The 19,207-nt window shown below is 43.5% G+C and overlaps 2 protein-coding genes across 12 annotated transcripts in view; one reads left to right on the plus strand and one right to left on the minus strand.

The window, feature by feature from the left end:
* The window catches only part of smarcd3 (SWI/SNF related, matrix associated, actin dependent regulator of chromatin, subfamily d, member 3), a 33,654-nt gene extending 23,215 nt beyond the window's left edge, over positions 1-10,439 (plus strand). For 4 of the 11 annotated variants that reach the window (XM_023950319.1, XM_023950320.1, XM_023950316.1 and 1 more), the window contains 11 exons: positions 377-499; positions 587-712; positions 1,092-1,187; positions 4,929-5,030; positions 5,135-5,296; positions 5,614-5,721; positions 6,729-6,826; positions 6,970-7,105; positions 8,315-8,437; positions 8,524-8,625; positions 8,702-10,439. In XM_023950319.1, the coding sequence (XP_023806087.1) occupies positions 377-499; positions 587-712; positions 1,092-1,187; positions 4,929-5,030; positions 5,135-5,296; positions 5,614-5,721; positions 6,729-6,826; positions 6,970-7,105; positions 8,315-8,437; positions 8,524-8,625; positions 8,702-8,755 (1,230 nt within the window). In that variant the 3' untranslated portion in view covers positions 8,756-10,439. The remainder of the gene's footprint in view (positions 1-376; positions 500-586; positions 713-1,091; positions 1,188-4,928; positions 5,031-5,134; positions 5,297-5,613; positions 5,722-6,728; positions 6,827-6,969; positions 7,106-8,314; positions 8,438-8,523; positions 8,626-8,701) is intronic. The other 7 variants (XM_023950324.1, XM_023950325.1, XM_023950318.1 and 4 more) reach the window with 4 other exon arrangements.
* Positions 10,440-12,898: 2,459 nt separating this feature from the next.
* chpf2 (chondroitin polymerizing factor 2) lies at positions 12,899-18,574 on the minus strand. The gene is made up of 4 exons (XM_004081149.4): positions 17,300-18,574; positions 15,684-16,248; positions 14,693-14,875; positions 12,899-14,589 (listed from the first exon to the last, which is right to left on the minus strand). Exons 1-4 carry the CDS (start codon positions 17,569-17,571, stop codon positions 13,318-13,320), a joined length of 2,292 nt encoding a protein of 763 aa, XP_004081197.1. The 5' UTR covers positions 17,572-18,574; the 3' UTR covers positions 12,899-13,317.
* Between the last annotated feature and the right edge of the window lie 633 nt (positions 18,575-19,207).

Raw genomic sequence — 19,207 nt, forward strand, 5'->3', positions numbered from 1 at the left:
TTAATGATGGAAATTTAGTCTAAAGAAGTATTCAGTTAGTATACCTTCTACACTACACATGCACACTCCACAGTATATAATTATACTGGTACGTACGTAACGTCGAGTGTTGTACTATTTGCTCAGGGGAGGACCAGCTTTGCTTGTTGCTGGTCTTTGTCGTGCACAAAGGAAGCGTAAAATATTAAAAATTTCCTAGAAGTGCTGAGGGTTTGGCTTCATAACAGCCTCCAAACTTTCTCTGGACAGGCTTTGGTGTTTTATAGACGCCTCAGAACAGACCGCTCATCTTTTGAAGCTGATTGGATCTGCTGAGAAGATCACGCTGCTTCATTCACGCTGTCTAATCCCAAACGGCGGGCTTCTTTCCGAGCAGATCCGTGAGCTGGTCCCGGAGTCCCAGGCCTACATGGATCTGCTGGCTTTCGAGCGCAAACTGGATCAGACCATCATGCGCAAGCGCGTGGACATCCAGGAGGCCCTGAAGAGACCCATGAAGGTAGTGGAAGCGGCCCCGGCCGGCGCCGGCAGGTCCGTCCGGTCCGGTCCGCCCTGATCCGTGCGCTTTGTCATGTTTTCGTGTCAGCAGCAAAAACGAAAACTGAGACTTTACATCTCCAACACCTTCAACCCGGCCCGGCCGGACGCCGACGACTCGGACGGCAGCATTGCATCGTGGGAGCTGCGGGTTGAAGGGAAGCTGCTGGATGATGTGAGCTTCTTTTTCTAATTCAGGCGTTAAATGTCGGACTAAACGTCTGAAAATAACCGATTGCAATCTCACTGATCGCCGTGAAAGTGTGTCGCTCTTTGATCTGAGAGTTCTGAGGCGTCTGGGTCCACAGTTTGGACTGAAAAAATGTCTTCTGGCTCAAAATATCAATGATTGACGCTGAGAAAACAGATGAAGGGCAGAAGGAGCCGTCTGATGTTTGACAGCCGGCGGAGCCTTTCAGGTGTCAGAAGCCACAAATATTTCTGGTTAGGTTCGCAGGAAATCCAGTTTCTTCTTTGTGTTTCAGCTTCCTATGAGTCATTAGACGTGGAGGAAGGTCATGAGGTGAAAATTAACTATTGCTTTGTTTGTGCAGCCGGGGAAACAGAAGAAGAAGTTCTCCTCCTTCTTCAAGAGCCTGGTGATTGAGCTGGACAAAGACCTGTACGGTCCTGACAACCACCTGGTGGAGGTCAGCACACACACACATGCACACACACGTGCACGCTCCACCCTGAACACAGAGGAAGAGCTTCACTTTTATCTGATCTGAAAATGCGCTCGCGGGGTTCCTGAGATGACGCGGCATCTACAGTTTTAGCGCGTCTGTAAATAAAACGATAAAAACAGAGAAGCTCTCAAATTCAGTCACACGGAGGCCAAACACCTGAAGAGAAAACAGACAAAGGAAGGCCAAAGGACAGAAAAGCAAAGAGGAGGAGGAGGAGGAGGAGGAGGAGGAGGAGGAGGAGGAGGAGGTCCACTTTTGGAGTGAAGATGATGCTCTGATGTTTCTAGAGAAACCAGAAAAACTGGATTGGAAGGAATAATGTAAAAGAGGAAACACAGATGCAGATGACCTGATGAGGAACAATTTGGCCTTAAAACTTAAAGTTTCTCTAAATCAACGAGTAACTAACATATTTGTTATCATTGTCTTTTTGTGATTCCTCTCTGTTCTCAGAGTCTGCATTTTTAAATTCCAGTTAAACTCAGTAAATAACCTTTTTTCTTTCGTCAAATACAAATGAAATGATCAGAGCGTGTGAGAATATTTGCGTCTAAAACACATTTTTGGTGGATTTATCAGATCCTGTTTTGTTTCAGAAAAAAAAAAATCCCTTTTACAGAACTAGTGATACAAACTGAATAAAAGCAGAACTTTTGTCAATTAAATTGTGATATTTTTTACATAAAATCCGAGCTTCTTAAAGGGTTTGATGAATAGTTGTTTATTCTTCAATAAAAAATCAATTCATTATCTTTTCTTTTTTTAAAACCAGGCAAAATCAACAAAGCAATCTCCCCAAATGAAGAAGGAAAATCTCCTTGTAAATGTAAATGAAAGGTATCCAGACATTAAAAAGAATTGAACTGGCTTGTGTAACAAGCCACCTAGTGGTGACTTGGTGAACTGACTGGTCTGTGGTTTCAACAGCAAACAGGACGTCTCACCTAGAATACGTTTTTTTATTTTATTTCAATCCCATAAGCGGGTTTATTCAGATTTAGTCAGGCGTTGCTTAATCCTCTTGCCTCTAAGCATTAAAACTCAATGTGCTTTTCTTTGTTTTGCTTTCAGGGCAATAAAATTTACCAGGAAACGTAAACTTACATCGTCTTTTTGCAAACCTATTTGTAATCTACGGTAATATTTTAATTTTTTTGCTGCATGTTCCCCATTTAAGGTCACAGGGTTGCTGGAGCCTGTCCTTGCTACAGTTGGACAGAGGCGGGGTACGCCCTGAACAGGTCGACAGTCTTTTATTTTGAAAATTTGAACGGATTTGGTCTTCCTGCCTGAAAGACATCAAACAGTGGTGATGCACCCTTTCTAAGCTTTCAGCTTTTGTCTTATTTAAAGACATTTTAAACTTTTACATTTTTACATGTTTTGATTTTATTCTTTTATTTATTGGCCGCTTTTAATTGCTGCTACTCAAAATGAGCGAACCAAAAAATAAAGCTCTAAAGAGTCATACGAACATTGTTCTTTGGTTCTCCAGGGGGGGAAAAAACATTTTTATTATCAATCACAGTGGATTAAAATAAATAAACAACACTTAAAAACAAATACCTGAAAGAGTTTTATAAATTATTCTTAAACTTTCAGACAGATCAGATGTTGGAACAGATTTGATCTTTAAATCAAATTTGTGGCAAAATAAATAAAATGATAAGAATCAAAAGCTTTTCTGTGCGGCGTCTTCGAGCGAGCTGGACTTCCCCGCAGCGCCGTCACGTTCCACGACCTTTTCCTTTCTGGAAACATTATTTTTATCAAGTTTCGTCCAAACCTCCCCAGTTACCGCCGTGGAGGCCGGACCGACCCCTCCCCCTGATGAAGGCAGACCTTTTTTTCCATTAACACCGGAGCGAACGGCTGCATACAAGGCTGTTTAAGCGTGAGTCTTTTAGAAACAACCAGCGGCTGCCCTTCACTCCGCATCACCGCAGAAATCTGCTTTTTGTTTAAAAAAAATCCACTGGAGGAGTTTCAGAGCGAACGTGACGGCTTCTCAAGGTTCCTCTTTTCAGCCGGCCGCTCGGGTGCTGCTCTCTCAATGACTCAGTCCAAAGAATGTTGTTTCCACCTTGAGATACAAATAATCAGCAGGCCCCCCCCTATAGGCTGAAGAGCCGGGTCCCCCCCTCCCCTCCTCTGAATAGACTCATCTTCAGAGCTTTATTAAAATGTTCTTTTTCATCATTTTCTCCCCTCTTTGTCAGATAAACAAAGATTTGGCCGACGATCCCGCATGCATACATACAAAAAATATCTAATATTTAAATAATATATATTTAAATATATTCCCTACATAAATCAAGGTTTTTGTCTTTGTTATAAACTTTTAACCTTACCCAAAATGGGATAATTCCAAGTTTCTCTGATGGAAATATTAGGATATCTTTGAAATTTAATCTTCAAATTCAATTAAAATAAGTAAAAAATCCTTTATTGAGGATAAATGTTGCAATAATTCTTTTATTCTTGTCAAATAATTAAAGAATTTTAATTTGGATTGATGGTAAACGCTTGGCACATGATATTCTTAATTGGATTTTCAATTAGTTTCATTTTATAGTTTGTGGGTGTGCGCCAAAGCCTCCCAGCCAGCTCTCGTTTGAAAAACAGGGACTTCCTGGTTAAATAAATATTCAGCCAAAAGGAACTCGTCTGATGTTGCTTGAATTTGTCCTACAGAAGTTCTTTCTTCCTCTTAATCCTCCCGTTTCTGGCTCAGGCTTAACCACGTCTGTTAATCTACATTTTGTGTGTATTTCTGTGAAAAACACCCTAAATGTAAAGCAATATTGCTCTTTTTGGTGCTTAAATTTTCCAACGTCATGGTTTTTTTGTTGTTGTTTTTGTTATTCTGCTCTTAAAAATGTATAAAAATATTTCATTTTAAATTGCTTTCTGATCTGATCATCGTTTACTCTCCTAAACTTCCAAGTCAGTCCTTTTACATTATGATAAATCTAAAATATTTATGTTTAACATCTGACATTCTGTTAGGATTTTCTGCTCGATTCGTCTCAGTTTGTAATTTTTCTTCTTCCGCATTGCGAGAGCTGTTGGATCATTTAAATCCGTTAAAAATGAATGAATTTCTCCTAATTGGTGGAAAAAAGATTTATCATGGCCGGGATATCAGCTCTATTTTATTCCGACTTTTTCCTTTTTGTTTATTTACTATATTTGAGATTCTTTAATAGGAATGACTGTATATTAATACATTTATGTACGCTTTTGGTTGGTGGGATACCTTAGGAAAAAGTGAACTTTGGTTGAAAAACATTGATCTAAATAGTTAATAAGAGGTGATCTGCCTATATTTTCTAACTTCTTTCTAATCTCCAACATTTAAGTCTTCATTTTTTTTAGTGAAAATGGTATTTTACTCCACAACTCAGAGATGAACTTCTAATGAACTCCTCCTGCCGCTCTGCAGAAACTATGACCTTGAAAACCACACGTTTGTTGATTTTGCTAATAATGGTAATCAAAAGACCTTTGGGGGTGGTTTGAGAATAGATCCAAAAAGGATTCAAGTGGAACTTTGAAGAAACGTAACAGAGTTTATCCTGTTCGTAATGAATCCATTAGTTGTAATCACTTTAATGCAAATGTCTGCTGGCAACCTTCATGACAAAAACCGCCAAACGCTCCACTCCAGCTCACCTGCTGGTCGCCTACCTGCCGTTTCAGTGGCACCGCACGCCCACCACCCAGGAGACGGACGGCTTCCAGGTGAAGCGGCCGGGCGACGTGAGCGTGCGCTGCACGCTGCTGCTGATGCTGGACTACCAGGTGAGGGGCCGCAGACTCCACGCCGCCTGCATGTCTGAGGGCGCCGCGCCGAAGGCTTGAACGTGCGTGAAAAGCCGAGTAACGTGATGACCTGGCCTCCACAGCCCCCCCAGTTTAAGCTGGACCCTCGCCTGGCTCGCCTGCTGGGCATTCACACGCAGACCCGCTCCTGCATCATCCAGGCGCTCTGGCAGTACGTGAAGACCAACAAGCTGCAGGACTCCCACGATAAGGAGTACATCAACTGTGACAAGTACTTCCAGCAGGTGCGTGACGTCATAATGCAACAAGATCCCACCAGTTTGACCCTTTTTTAATTGTTTTTCATGAATTTAACTGATATTCCTCAAGACAAATATGCAAAAAGCTGAACGTTTTTTGGCTCTGCTATCATCCGTTATGGATAAATGATTTAGAGGATCTGCAGAAATGGCTGTTTGGTGGTTTTCCTGCAGTAAAAAAACATTCATGATTATTAATGAGCACAGAAACGCACTAAAGCGGATGGAGACCACCAGGAGGAAGAACTCGGTCTGGATGGATGAAAACAGGGCTAAGAGTCCTTTTTTTTTTAACTTCTCAGAAATCTGGGATGCTGCATCCTCTACAGAGAAGAGACCACCCAGCCGGTTATCAGCCTGTGATTCAAACTCTTGAAGGACACAAGCTCCTCGCACAAAGATTAGATCAGGGACGGCTAATTCGTTTTTATCAACAACAAATTTCAATAGAGTTGCTCCATAATGCTTTTAAATGAGGATCCAGAAGGTTAAGAATCACATTTATTTTGTCTAATCAATGAGGAGACGCATCACAGGAACAGTAGGATGATGTGGAGCAGGTTACAGCCAACATTTGACTTCCAGGTTGAAGTGCATTTAAAAAGCAAAAAAAAGTCATTTCAGATCCCCAAGTAACCTTTAGGGTCATTTATTGCCTGTTCTGTTTTCATCTCCGTGGTTTAATATATTATCCATGAAGTGGGGATATATTTATAGTTTGGGGGCATTTATGAGCGTTTTTTACTATTTATTTATCTTGAGAACAGTTTGTTTTTTCATGTTTTCTCTTTTTTAATAAATATTTTTTATAAATACTTTTTCTTATATTACACAATGGATCTGAAAAAGTACAATAACTTTAATGTATATCATTTCTTAAAAGAAAATTTTACTGCAAAAATTAAGATCAAACTGTTTTTTAAATGTTTTATAAAGAAATGAAAAGTGTAAAGACAAAATTAAAACGTAGAAATCTGGAAACAAAGCAAAGGCCAAGTCAAAAAAGTGAAAAATTTCATTTAAAACAGGCGAAACTCCACTTAATATACAATAATAACAATAAACAGTGTTCTAAGGATTTATTCCAAAGGATATCCCAACTATGTGTCATAGATTTTAGACCAAATAACTTTTTTGAAACCTCCACGTTCAAACTAATGATCTCATTCCTTCTTCTTTGTAAACTGCAAACTCACTGGTGAGGTTAGAGACCTCTCATGAGCGCCATTCGGGAGTTTTTTTCTTCCCTTTTTGTCGATCAGAATCTGAAACTGTCCTGATTTCTACCCCGCCGGGTTTCCTCTCCTGGAGTCGTTTTCGGAGTCACAATCGATCACAGGACTCTGCTGTTTTTAGACCAACTGTCTGGCGGTTCTGAAATTACAGTTTGATGAGAGTCTTTGTTGCTTTTCCACAGATTTTCGACTGCCCTCGACTGAAGTTCTCCGAGATTCCCCAGCGCCTCACCAACCTCCTGCTGCCCCCCGACCCCATCGTCATCAACCACGTCATCAGGTAGCCTCCCATCTGATGCGAAGCCGAAGAAAAATCTGCTCTGCAGCACGAAAGCTGGAAGCGTTCCTGTATTTGAGAACTCCTGTGAAAGAGCTTCTTGCACACATTTACATCTGATCTTTTTCACGCCGGCTCCCTCTCAGCGTGGATCCAAACGACCAGAAAAAAACGGCGTGCTACGACATCGACGTGGAGGTGGAAGACCCCCTGAAGAGCCAGATGAGCAGCTTTCTGCTCTCCACCGCCAACCAGCAGGAAATCGCCTCGCTGGACAATAAGGTGAGAGCCTTAAAGTGTGTCATCCAGCAGTGGAGCTGCTTTTCGTGGCTGCACGGAGGAAATCGGACTGCAGCTGAGACGTTTTTTCACCAATGAATTCTTTGGTTTTGATTAGATGATTGCTCTTGAAAAATCTGTTTGAAAAAATGTAAGAGATTTCTGCACAAAGCAGCTGGAATCCAGTCTTTTATTTACTAAAAATGTTTTTTGAAACTACTCCAGCCACTTCATTTTTTTAAGTATTTAATTTTCCCTCCTAATGTTTTTTTTCTAATATATTTGGAGCTTTTAAAGCCGACATGTAATAGCTATTCCCTTCAGAGGTTGCTATAGCGTCAGTCGGCCACCAGATGTCGACAAAGCTTTAAATGTTCAGTTACATAAAAATGACAGCTTTAAATTTTCATTCGTTTTCGTTTGCTAGCAAAAGTGGTAAGATGCAAATATAAGAAAAACCTGTTGGGTCAGAGTCATTGTTCTATACTTTAAGGTTTTATTATGATGCATTGACACGAAAACAGTGTCTACACTTAATTTTAATGTGATTTTATTTGTATATCGATGCAAAGAATTGTCTCTTGCTTGACGTTTAAACACATTTAGACCCAAATATGCCTCAAACTGTCGGTGTTTATTTTCCAGTTTTAGGGTGTGTTCAGACTGGACACATTGGGTCACGTGCACCCTCTTCCGGGACCAGGAACCGCTCTCTGACCCACCTTTTGGAGGTGGTCTCGGTTTGTTTCCAATCGGCCTGAGCTTCGGTTCGCTCTGAGGTTCCTCAGTCTGAATAAAATCCGTCCTCGGAGCGGAACAATTGAACCAAAACAGCCACCGTAGCCGATGTAAGCCGAGTAGGAATGTAGCAACATCAGCGTACCTTCTTAGCCCTTGTACTGTCTTGTGGGGTCCAGATGACCCCACTCCCAACGTTAACGTGCCTTGGTTAGCCGTCTTCTTGTTAGTAACCGCCCTGCAGCATGATGCCTCCACCTGACCATAAAAGCGAGTAAAACGACCCAAAAACTTTGAACCGCTTTACTGAATGACGTATATCACGCATGCAGCACGCAAAGACCGACATTTCATATGTGGAACATGTGGCTGTGCGTTAAAGGTGTTTTTTGTGTGTTTTTTTCCTGTCCTATGATGTCGAACCTTTTTCACAGCCGTGCTTTTATTTTGACGCTGCGTTTGTTTCCTGTCCAGATCCATGAAACCATCGAGTCCATCAACCAGCTGAAGATCCAGAGAGACTTCATGCTCAGCTTCTCCAGAGATCCCAAGGGCTACATCCAGGACTGGTTGAAATCCCAGAGCAGAGACTTAAAGGTTCCCCCCTGTGTTCATGGTTCATGTTTGCAGGTGAACGCACAAAAGAAGCTCAACAAATCAAATGTTGTTGTTTTTTGTTGCAGTTAATGACAGACGTGGTTGGAAACCCCGAGGAGGAGAGGAGAGCGGCTTTTTACCATGAACCCTGGTCCCAGGAGGCCGTCAGTCGCTATTTCTACTGCAAGGTGACCAAACGGCTCCTCTGCCGATTTCAGTTTCGTCTTCTTCTTGGTGGTTTGACCTTCTGTCTCCTTGTGGCAGATCCAGCAGAGGAGGCAGGAGCTGGAGCAGGCTTTGGCGGTTCGCAACACCTAAGCCGAGGCCCGTCTGGATTTCTGCGTCTGACCTCCATCCGTTGTGTGTTTTCAGTGTGTGTGTGTATGTGTGAGTTCCTCACAGGTGGAAGAACCAAATTGAAAAAGCATCGATCATTCGGGTTCTCGCCACGTCAAATCAGCACTAAAGGGAGAATTTGTATCCCACGAATGGTGGAGCTACAGAAGTGAGACGCACGCCTGAAGCAGGATTTGAACTGCTCCCTTTAAAAGACTTGTTTTTTGCCAATCTGCTGGACTCTGACATGTTTCTGCAGCTTCTTCTTGTTAGTCCTTTTTCCTTTAAAATGTCCCACCAGCAAAGCTGAGATTACCGTGTGGCAGAGGATCGGATCCGTCCAGAAACCTCGTGATTCCGTGTGCTGAACACGTCCCGTTATCAGCCGGTTCTGCTGATGGCAGCGCTTCAACCAAGGAGAAACCAGGATCACGGCTTTTTGCCTTTTATTGGCGTCTGGAACGGATGAATCGCTCGCTGCCTTTTTCTGCGTTTTGCAAGTTGATGCTCTGAAGGTGTTTTACCAAAGTTTGCAATATATGAAGAAGAAGAAGACGGAGTTGGCAGACGTACAAATCTAGGCTTAAAAAGGTCCAACTTTGAAAGTTTACATTTGTAGGATCTTGTCAAATTCTCCGCTTTGCTGTTCTGTTCCTCCTGCCTAGAGATGTGAATGTAAATACGTTTTCGTTGGGCCAGTCGTAACAGACTGCGTTTCTTCCTTTTGTCCGGGGTCGTACGCTCCCCGCCAGTTCTGAATTACCGCCTCGGCTTTGGGGGGGGGCCGGGTCATTTTGGCTCCATCCCACGTCCGTCTTGGGAGCTGCAACGTCAAAGATCCCCTCACTCTGTAGCTGTAACACAGAATCCGCAGCGTTCTGACGGCACTCGTATGTATATGTTGTCGGATCCGGTTCCTTTGTCGTCCGTTTCAGCAGTTTTTTTTGGATGGAAGCCTCGCGGGGGGTTTCTTTGCACTGTGCTGTAACTCTTCGTCGGGACTCGTCGCCCCTTCTTCTTCATCCTCCCAAGGGATTTCACGAAGACCTATGCATGCTCCACGGAAGCTGGTGTAGATATAAGAAGCCGGCATAGCAGCGTGTGACGGGCGCATGGCTCGGCTCAGTTGTGGAAATTGCCTTCTGGAAACTTTTTTTTGCCAAAAATGGACATACTCTCTACCAGCAACTAACTGTAGGTGTGAGTTTCTTTTTCTAGAGGTGTGTTTTGTTAGAACTAAGTTATATCCACTGCACTCGGTAGAGAAGAAAATGTAGTCATAGGTAGTGTTTTAGTCCTGTGTCTGACTTGGGGTAATTTTTGTTTTTTTGTTTGTTTTCCATGTACGACCAGGGCATTCATATTGTTGCCACTGAATCACTAGCACCCTCTTGTGGAGGAAGCTTTGAGAAGCTCATCATCACCTTCAGTACTACTGTCTTCTGTTGGGAAGTGGTTGGTCTCCACCCCTGCATGTCATTTGGAAGAGTTCTTCCTCTGTTTACACTGAGGGTCAGTGGCGAGAGGATTATCGTCAACATGCTGTACTTCTGCGAGGGTTTGATCATTTCCCTCTACACGCTAGAAAAGAAGGGAAATCCGCTGTGACATCCAGAGACAGCCCGGATGTAAATAAAGAAGCGCTTGCCAAAGTTTGTAAATGTCACACCATCTGAAGTCTCTTTCTTTTATCACACAACGCTTTTGGTCCAATGCAAACTTTAACCTACATATTCTGACACCATTTCGTTAAAAGCCGTGTCCCACTGCCACGACGGACGTTTTGTGCACGGATGAAAAATAGACGTGGAAAACATGAGAAAAGTCTGTAACCCTTGTGCTATCCTAGGCACTTTACCATTGGGAGTAGGGTCATCTGGACCCACTAGACAGTGCTCTGAACCTTTTTTCTTCAATGATTTGTGATCTTCACTGGTGTCCATGGATTACATGAAATCTTTCCACCTTTATCCACCTTCATCATGGTAGGGAGAACACGTCAAAGTAAGGGTGGGGTCATCTAAGATAGCACAAGGGTTTAAAAAAATTTTCACAGATGTATCACGAATGAACCACAAAAGAATAACTCGCGCAAAGAACACGGAAATCAAAATAGAACATGAACCGTATGTGAATATTGTGCTGTTTATATGCAATTGATTAGAGATTCGTGTGTGAATTATGTCATCTGAGCGTGATATGTGCGCCATATATGCCATACAGAAGTTATGCATTGGTGTGCCTGAAAAGACACAAATTTGCGTCATAATTGCATGTAAATTATGGAACATACACATAAACTGTGTAATTCTCAACCAACCAAACATTTAAAACAGCTCAAAACCGAGACCTGACGGCCGAAATCGCGCATCCATTGCCAATGAAGAGGAAAAAGTGGCTGAGGGACACGGCCTTCAAGGCACTTAGGATGTAGGAAAAATGCTCAACTCAACGTTCTCTTTAACCCGTTTAACCCTCAATCATTTTCCACGCTGCAAAAACAGCCCCCCTAGAAAGAAGTCCAAAAATTTTCAAGAAGAAAACACGGAAAAAATCTAGTTGTTTGTTTAATTAAGACAGAAAATAAGTGAATTTTTCCTGAAATAAAGGCCTTTTTTACTTTCTGAAATTTGTACTGTAATAATGTAGAATAAACCCCTCCCCTTTATTAGTATTATTTTTATTCTACATTTAGCATGAAGGTTTTAAAAAGCTTTGAAATTATTACTTTTTTTTTAAAAGAGTTATAACAAATAATTATGGATCAAAAATTTTTTAGCCATTTTTCACATAGTTGTTTGTGAATTTATACCTTTTTGTTTTATCTCTACTCATCTGAACTTTGTTATAAAACATTTAAAAAAACTGCTTGATCTCAAATTTTTTTCAGAAAAAAAATTACAACTTGAAATTTTTCTTAAGTTGATTGTGGAGTTTTTGTGTGACATAATAATATCTAAAAAATCAAATAAAAAGCAGGGGTTGAACGAAAATAATAAGAATTGCTACAAACAAATTGTTTTAAAGATAAATTAACAAACTGTAAAGAAGAAATAAGGCCTCACATGATTAAAGGTTAAACTCCATTCAACTGCTTATATATACATAATTAGAGATTTTACAGGCAAATTTCTCACGATATTGCATCCTGGCTAGAAGCGGTGGTTTCATAGTAAAATGTATTTTGTGTTGTCATTTGAACACACAAATGTGTTGTCATTTCAGTAGGTAGTGATTTCAAACGGTGAAGCTCACTCTAAATGTTCGTTCGATTCCCGTTTTTCTCTGCATTTGTTAGGAAATATCAGAATAAAACTTTCTGTAAATCCTCAAAGAGGAGAATTTAAAACTGATCTTTACTGAGCAACTTGAATGGATTTAGCTTTTGATCCAAACTATTTTTTTTGTTTGTTTTTTTTAAATAAAAAACTCTTCTGAGGCCTCATAAAGATGAAACCTTTTCACAGTGGTACATCCTTTGAGCGTGACAAATCCTAAAGTACTACAGTAGGACTGTGAAAGTACTCTGACGTGCTGCCTGCCTTTCACTGGTTCTCGTGTTTTATATTTGACTTTTTCTGATTATAAAATAAAGGTGGAGTGGAGAGTTTGGCTCTGAGGAGCAAACTTTCCAAATTCTTCAGCTCCACAACAAAGGAGGACTCTCATGCTCAGCAGGAGCAAAGCGTGGAGTTTTAGCTGCGCCTCCCTGGTGGGTTCTGTTTCCTGCAGGAGCGAGGTGTCGCAGACAGACGTCGTATTGTTCGGCGTGTTCCCTCCGAGGAAGCAGGTAGAGGCCTTTTCCTCTGCGAGCTGCAGAAAGAGCTCCTTTCAGCGTGCGGCGCCCACAGCTCCTGAGCCTTCCAGCTCGCCAAGCTGAGGATAAGCGCCTGGGCTGGAACGCACCTCAGCTGCACGGCCCTCCTCCTGGGCACTGGGACCAGTTCTCGTCCTAAAGCGTGCAGAACATTCGCCAAATCTCCGGGAGGCCCGGGTAAGGTGGTGGTGGTGGTGGTGTGGAGGGAGGGGACATGCTGCTCTGGAACAAACCATTCAGGGCTTCCAGGAACACGGACTTCCCATCATCCCTTGCTGTTTCTCGAGCGGCACAAAGAAGAAAACGACTCTGAGGGGAAACGTTTCCCTTTAATACTTCTTTAGAAAAAGAACACGTCTGAATGAAAAGGCAGCCGAAGGCTTCAGCGATGCTTTTGTTCTGTAAGACATCTTCACCGAGGAAGACTTATGGCTCATTAAATTAACTTCAGGATGAAGGCATTTGTTCGTGTGTTACAATCAAACACTGAAATGTTCCTAAAAACTGAATTTCAACACTGCAGTTCGCCTCGTGTGTGATAACCTCAGCTTCACGGGTTACAGTTCCTCATAGCCGGCTGGACGCGGCGCCGTCTAGACATCAAACATTCAGAGTTGCATGTTTTTGAGGTCCAACATTCTGACAGGAAGGAGGAAAAAGCGTTGGTTTGTTCTGCTGCTCTCTTACTGTTTTTGGTCGATCGTCTCACCGGGTTGGGCGGTTCCCTCTACGTGCTGTTGGCCTGCTCCTGCTCAAACAACGCCATGGCGAGATGCGAGCGTGACCCCAGACTCTCCAAGTTGCTGAGGACACAGCGGTGGTAGACGTCCTCGCTGAAGCGAGGGTTGCACGTTCTGCGTACGTACTTCTGGATCAGAGCGGGTTCCATGGCTCTGAAGACGTGGAGGCCCGAGTACCGCACAAAGATGTCGTACACGTCCATGCTCTCCAGCAGCTCCTCGTTGTCCAGGATGTCCGCGGCCATGGTGGTGCGGGCGCTCATGTAGTCTGCGTTGTAGAAGCAGGCCTCGTCAAAGACGTGGCGGTCGAATCGGCCGTCTCGCAGAGACTCGGATGCGAAGGAGGAGGGGGCGGAGGGCGGCTGGTCGCGGTACATCACAGCAGGGTTGTACTCCTGGAAGTGGATGGGGAAGAAGACCTGCCAGTTGCTGATGGCGTTCATCCTGCAGCGGTTCAGGAAGTCTGCGTTGACCTCTGTCCAAACGCTCCCGAGGAAAAAGAGCGTATCTACCGGGTGCTTCTTGGAAATGATGTCCATCAGTTTGACCTGCGAGGGAACCTCCGTCTTCACGCTAATCCACGGGATCTTCACGTCTCCGTAACGTTTCTCTACTTCTCCGATCATGGCCTTGACGCCCGCAAACACGTCCGTCTGGCTGACCCGCTGTGCGTCAAAGGGGTCGTAGATGAACAAGAAGGTCAGCAGGACGTTGTCATGAGTGTCCAGGGTGTTCATCACGTACATGTCCAGGAAGTTCCCGACAAAGTCCTGGTCCTGGACCGTGACGGGCAGGATGACCTGCACCCGTGTGGCCTCGGTCACGTAAGGCATAGGGATAATCTCGACCGCGCTGAGGGGTCGCAGCAGGTTGACCCGCTTGGCAATCACCTGGCTGTGGCCTTTCTGGGTCAGGGCCTCCAGCGCCAGGTCCAGTATATACTCCATACCGCGCGTGGGATCGAAGCGGCGGTACCCGTTCAGGAGGCGCCGTTTGAGGAAGCGGAGCTGAGGCTGGTAGCGCTCGTTCAGCCGCTCCACGGCCGTTTCTAGGACGGCGCTGACGTCGGCTCGATCGGCTCCCCTCATCTCGCATTTTGGCGCGCCGTCGACGCAGAAGTACACGTGGTCCTCTGTGAAGTAGTCCCAGTTTATGACTTCAAAGCGGGTTTTGGGTTTGAACGGAGGGTTGATGCCCACAGGCCACGTTATCCCGGCCTTACCCTCTGGAGTCAGGTCACTTAGGTTGCTGATCTGCATCTGGAAAGCACAAAAACATCAGTGAAACACCTTTCAAAGGAGCTAAAGCTTTCTTCATGCTGCTATAGTTGATCCACATTCGGTCAGTCAGGAATTTCCGGACCTGCAGCTGCTGAATGTGCTGGTACGTCCACTCCAGCTCGATGTGGCTGAAGCGTTTGTGCAGACGGTACATGAGGTTTGGCTCGGAAACGGGATGAACGGTGAAGGCATTTCTGAACTGAGCGCTGTCTTCTCTCTCTGGATCGGCATTTTTGCCAAGCTCAAAATAACGGAACGTCATCTCCTGTGGGTCAGAGAGGATAGAAACTCTTGACGTTCTCGTGCAAGAACCCAGCAAACATTTAAATATGGGCTCCATGTGGTTTACCTGCAGGCTCAATCAGGCGGGTTTGACTTTTTTATAGGGATTTTCTAAAATGGTTGTCAAACGGGAATTGTTTCCCTTCAAAACCAGCCTCCAGTGGTCATTAGAGGAGCTAAAACATTTAGTACTTCTGGAATTTTGTCAAATAAGTCTTATAATGTAATTTAGCCAATCACAAGTGCTGCATATTATTGGTTTGATGACCGGGCCCTGCAAGCTGGTGAAAATCACATTTGGCCCACGGGCCAGGCTTTGGACACGCCTGATTTAGAGAGTTCAAATATAAAAAAAACTCTTCAAGTTTAATGATTACAGCTTCTAAAAGAATACAAAATATTACAAAAAATACTAAGAAATGTTAATACTGAGCAGAGCAAAATCTATCCTAAGATCTTTTAATCTGCACATTAGAAGTAAAATGTAAAAACTTGATTATGAGACTTAATTGACACCCTTAGAAAAAGTTTCTAAGGGCTGATTGGGGTGAAGGGTCATCGGCAACAACTGGTTCCATATGGAACCCACATTGTAGATGGAACAGGCCTCACCTGAGTCCTACCTATACAAGAATATAAGAATACCTGGGTCCTATATGGGAGTAATATAAATTACAGGCCCCACTTGGTGGGAAACATTTTGGGCCACCCATCAATTCAGCCCACAGGCTGAATTGATGGGTGCACATAAAGCACATGGATCCCATTTTGAAAGTGAGGTGTGTCTTTACCTGGTGCACCTCCACACAGCTCAAACCCAGATAGTCGATGATGCAGCGGCCCAGCCACTCATCCGGTCTCACGCTGAGGATGTCGTTACGGCAGGTGTCGAGGTGCGGCTGCAGGCGTGCCAGGAGGCTGCGGGACAGCAGGTAGCCGTAACCCCCATGGCAGTACCGCGCCTTCTCCTCTCCCCCGATGAACTCCTCCGCTCTCCCCATATACAGGTCCTGCCCCGCGCTGAGGCGGCCCACCAACCCCGACAGGCGCTCTGCATGCATGTAGGTGTCGTCCTGAGCCAACAGGAACCAGTCGTAGTCCGAGGCGTAGTGCTGGTGAAGGTGGCGTATCGTCTCGTACATCAGCCACACCGGACGGTCGTCTCCATGGGCGACCACGGTCATCCCATGAGGCACCTTGGGGCTGCGTAGGCCCGTGAAGAAAAAAGTCCGGTGGAAGTGATGTGCCACTGTGCGGTTCACGGCGACAGCCAGTGTGTTGAGGGTGGCCCGGGAGGTCAGCACGCCCACCAGCAGACGCTCTCTGATGCCCAGCTCGGTGTGGATGTATCGCGTTCTGAAAAAGAAGACCAACTTTGAACTTTTTTACTTTAAAGACCCATTCTTATCCTTGTGTCAATGGTCTTTAACTAGGATAATTTCGTTTTCAGCCAAAATATAAAAAAAAAAAAAGTCATTTTCTAGGACATGGTTTCTGCAGAGCGGCGAGCTGTGGGCTGCACTGTTGACGTGGAGCAACCCCGTCTCCACTTCCCGTCACCCATCTTTTTACACGCTCGTCTGCTACCTTACAGCCCCTCACAACCCCGACCAAGCATTAAAAAAAATGACGAGCAACACTGGGGCTGAACTGAAAACGAAGAAGTACGTGGATCTAGTCACATACAAGTGGATGCATCGGAAAGGAGCAGAGCGGGGAGCTTGTGGCCAGGCTAGCGTGTTTTTTATTCGTCACAAATCGGCTCTTTTTAGACTTTTTTGTCTCCTCCTGATTCACAATGATTTGAATAAAGAAATATTTTAGCTTAATTTTGTTAATATATGTCCTCAGTTATCAGAAAATGCCACGAGAACATGTAATAAACACCCAAAAAAAGTACTTTTCAGTGCAGCCCAACGTGCTTCACAGTCTCACACACATTCACACATTGATGGCAGCTCTGCCACGGAACACTGGTGCCAAATAATAACCACCAGGAGCAATGTGGAGTTCAGTGCCTTGCCCAAGGACACTTTGACACATGGGCGGGAACCTACGATCAGAGGTCGACCACTTTACTTCCACAGCCCCACAAACTCAAATGAATTGAAACTGTCTCTTCAGTGGACGAGAACAAAAAACAAAGGAAATTTGATCTCCAAATCCATCATTTATTTAATAAAATCAGATTTCATGTATTTCTGACCATAAAAGAATCTCTTCTCGTGTCGTTCACGGTGATTGTGTTTCAGCACACTGTGTATTTTTCTCTCTGTGTCATTTATTTTACAAACCAAAACAAATCTAGTACATTTGCAGAAATATTCATTAACATATATCAAGTTTAGAAAAACAAACTGTGACATCTATTTAGATGTGACTCTATGAAAAAGGTGCTGGCTCTCACCTGAGGACTTTCTTGTGTGGCTTGTTGGGATCCTTGTGGTAGGGCACTATGCGCGGCTGGAAGTCTTCACCCCCAGCTCCGTCTCTTGCTCCCCCCTGGGCATCCCTGTTACCCAGGAAAAACCTGCCTTTTCCCAGCTCGCTTTGACAGGAGTCGTCGGTGTCTCCTTGTGTCCAGGACACCATCAAAAGGCTGAGACTGCATCCCAAAGACAGGCCAAGGATGAGGGGCAGAGCGGGCCTGAACAGGGCCAAAAATGGGGAGAGACGCATGTCTGGCACTTTTGCTGAGAGTCTTATTTTTGGGGTGGAGGTGGGGAGGAGTTCACCTACTAATGCGTCAATACTTTTGTCCCAACTCGGACATTTTCATTTCAACGAGAAGAAAAGGAAAACTACTTTCGCTGGTTGACAACTTCAGTATTTCAGTCCTGCTGCTTGCAGACGAACGAGCGTTAAATTATAAGTGAACACCCCACTTTTGTGTACATTTTCCACCCATAAAAGATTAAAAGTCGCTACCGGTATGAATAACTTTGCTGCTGCAGATCATATAAATGCAAAAATCCGAGCATCTTTAGCGACATAACGACTGCTTATCAAGCTCCGCCGGCCGGGTTAATCATTAGTCATAAGCGCTCTGTAGCTTAGCAGCTAATGTCATATTAATTGGCTAAACTAATTTCGGCTAAAGCTAACAGCTACATTCAAATATAATGTAGCTTGACGCTAAAAAGACATTCATTAAGTGGATTATTTGAGATGAAAATAGTCTAGTTTGTTGCCCAAAAAAATTAATTCAAGCGAAAATTCTTCAAAGTTACACAACACACACACAAAAAAAGGATAACCTCCGAAATTTGCCGTTAGAAGAAACATCAAAGAAGCTAGCGAGCTAGCCCCGGATCCGTTGTTTTAGACTCGATCATCATCCACCTCCGCTAACTGTTACACGGAAGTAAACATCCCATACTTTAATCATCCTGGACGGTGGAATAATTAGGTTTCTTCTTCTTTCAGTCGCGCAAATGTTGTCGCTTCTTGACTTCCTCAAAGACTGAGTGCCACACATACATGTAGAGACAGCTTCCCTCTCCAGCCTCCTCATCCCTGCGCGTGCCGCTACAGCATCACCTCTGATCGGGTTTCAACCAACCAGTGCCGCGCGGCTGGAACCAACCGGATGTTCAAATAGAAAAAAAAAACGTTTTTATAAATATTAGTGTTATTTTTCAACGCCAGAGATTTGTGGACATGATAGAATCTTTCTAAGTAAGTGAAGGAAGCAGTGGCGTTCAAAAGATTATATCTGGGGTGGCCACGGTGGGCGACGTGACGTCATATAGTACGTAGCGCTCCTCCTAGAGGCCAGAGAGATCCCTGACCCCAAAAATGGTATTATTAATTAGGCTCACTGGGCCACCATGAAAATAAATAAAATCTTAACAAAAAATAAAGTAAGGAGAAAAAAGTAATAATTTTATCAGAATAAACTTTGGAAAAATTATGTGAGAAAAGTCGCAATTTTACAAGAATAAAGTCGCAATATTATAAGGAAGAAAATGTAAATATTTAGAAGAAAGTTGTAAAATAATTTTAACCCAACATTAGTCAAAGTACAGCAGTTGAAACTTAAGCTGGTTTATTATCGTAAAAGATTGACTCTTACTCATAATTCTACGAGTTAATTCTCATAAATATTTTTATTTTTTTCCTCAAAATGTTACAAGTTTATTCTCAAAAAAGTACAATTCCTTTTTTTCTGACTTTAGTCTAGTAAATTTTTTTCTCCTAATGTTATGACTTTGTGTTTTTAAATTGAGACATTTTCTCTTAATTTTACCACTAAATTCTTTAAAATTTATTTCTTTTTTGGTTTTCATTTAACATAAATGCTGACGAGAATGGC

This window comes from Oryzias latipes, chromosome 20 (assembly GCF_002234675.1).
Source record: "Oryzias latipes chromosome 20, ASM223467v1".
Classification (NCBI taxonomy): domain Eukaryota; kingdom Metazoa; phylum Chordata; class Actinopteri; order Beloniformes; family Adrianichthyidae; genus Oryzias; species Oryzias latipes.

Bases quoted from the DNA above. Each gene is read 5' to 3' on its own strand.
- chpf2 (XM_004081149.4), bottom strand. From the start codon at position 17,571: ATGCGTCTCTCCCCATTTTTGGCCCTGTTCAGGCCCGCTCTGCCCCTC. The intron at 14,876-15,683 runs GTAAAGACACAC...TCTGACCCACAG, and splicing joins GCTGTGTGGAGGTGCACCAG to GAGATGACGTTCCGTTATTT. The intron at 14,590-14,692 runs GTCCGGAAATTC...TGTGCTTTCCAG, and splicing joins AGCACATTCAGCAGCTGCAG to ATGCAGATCAGCAACCTAAG.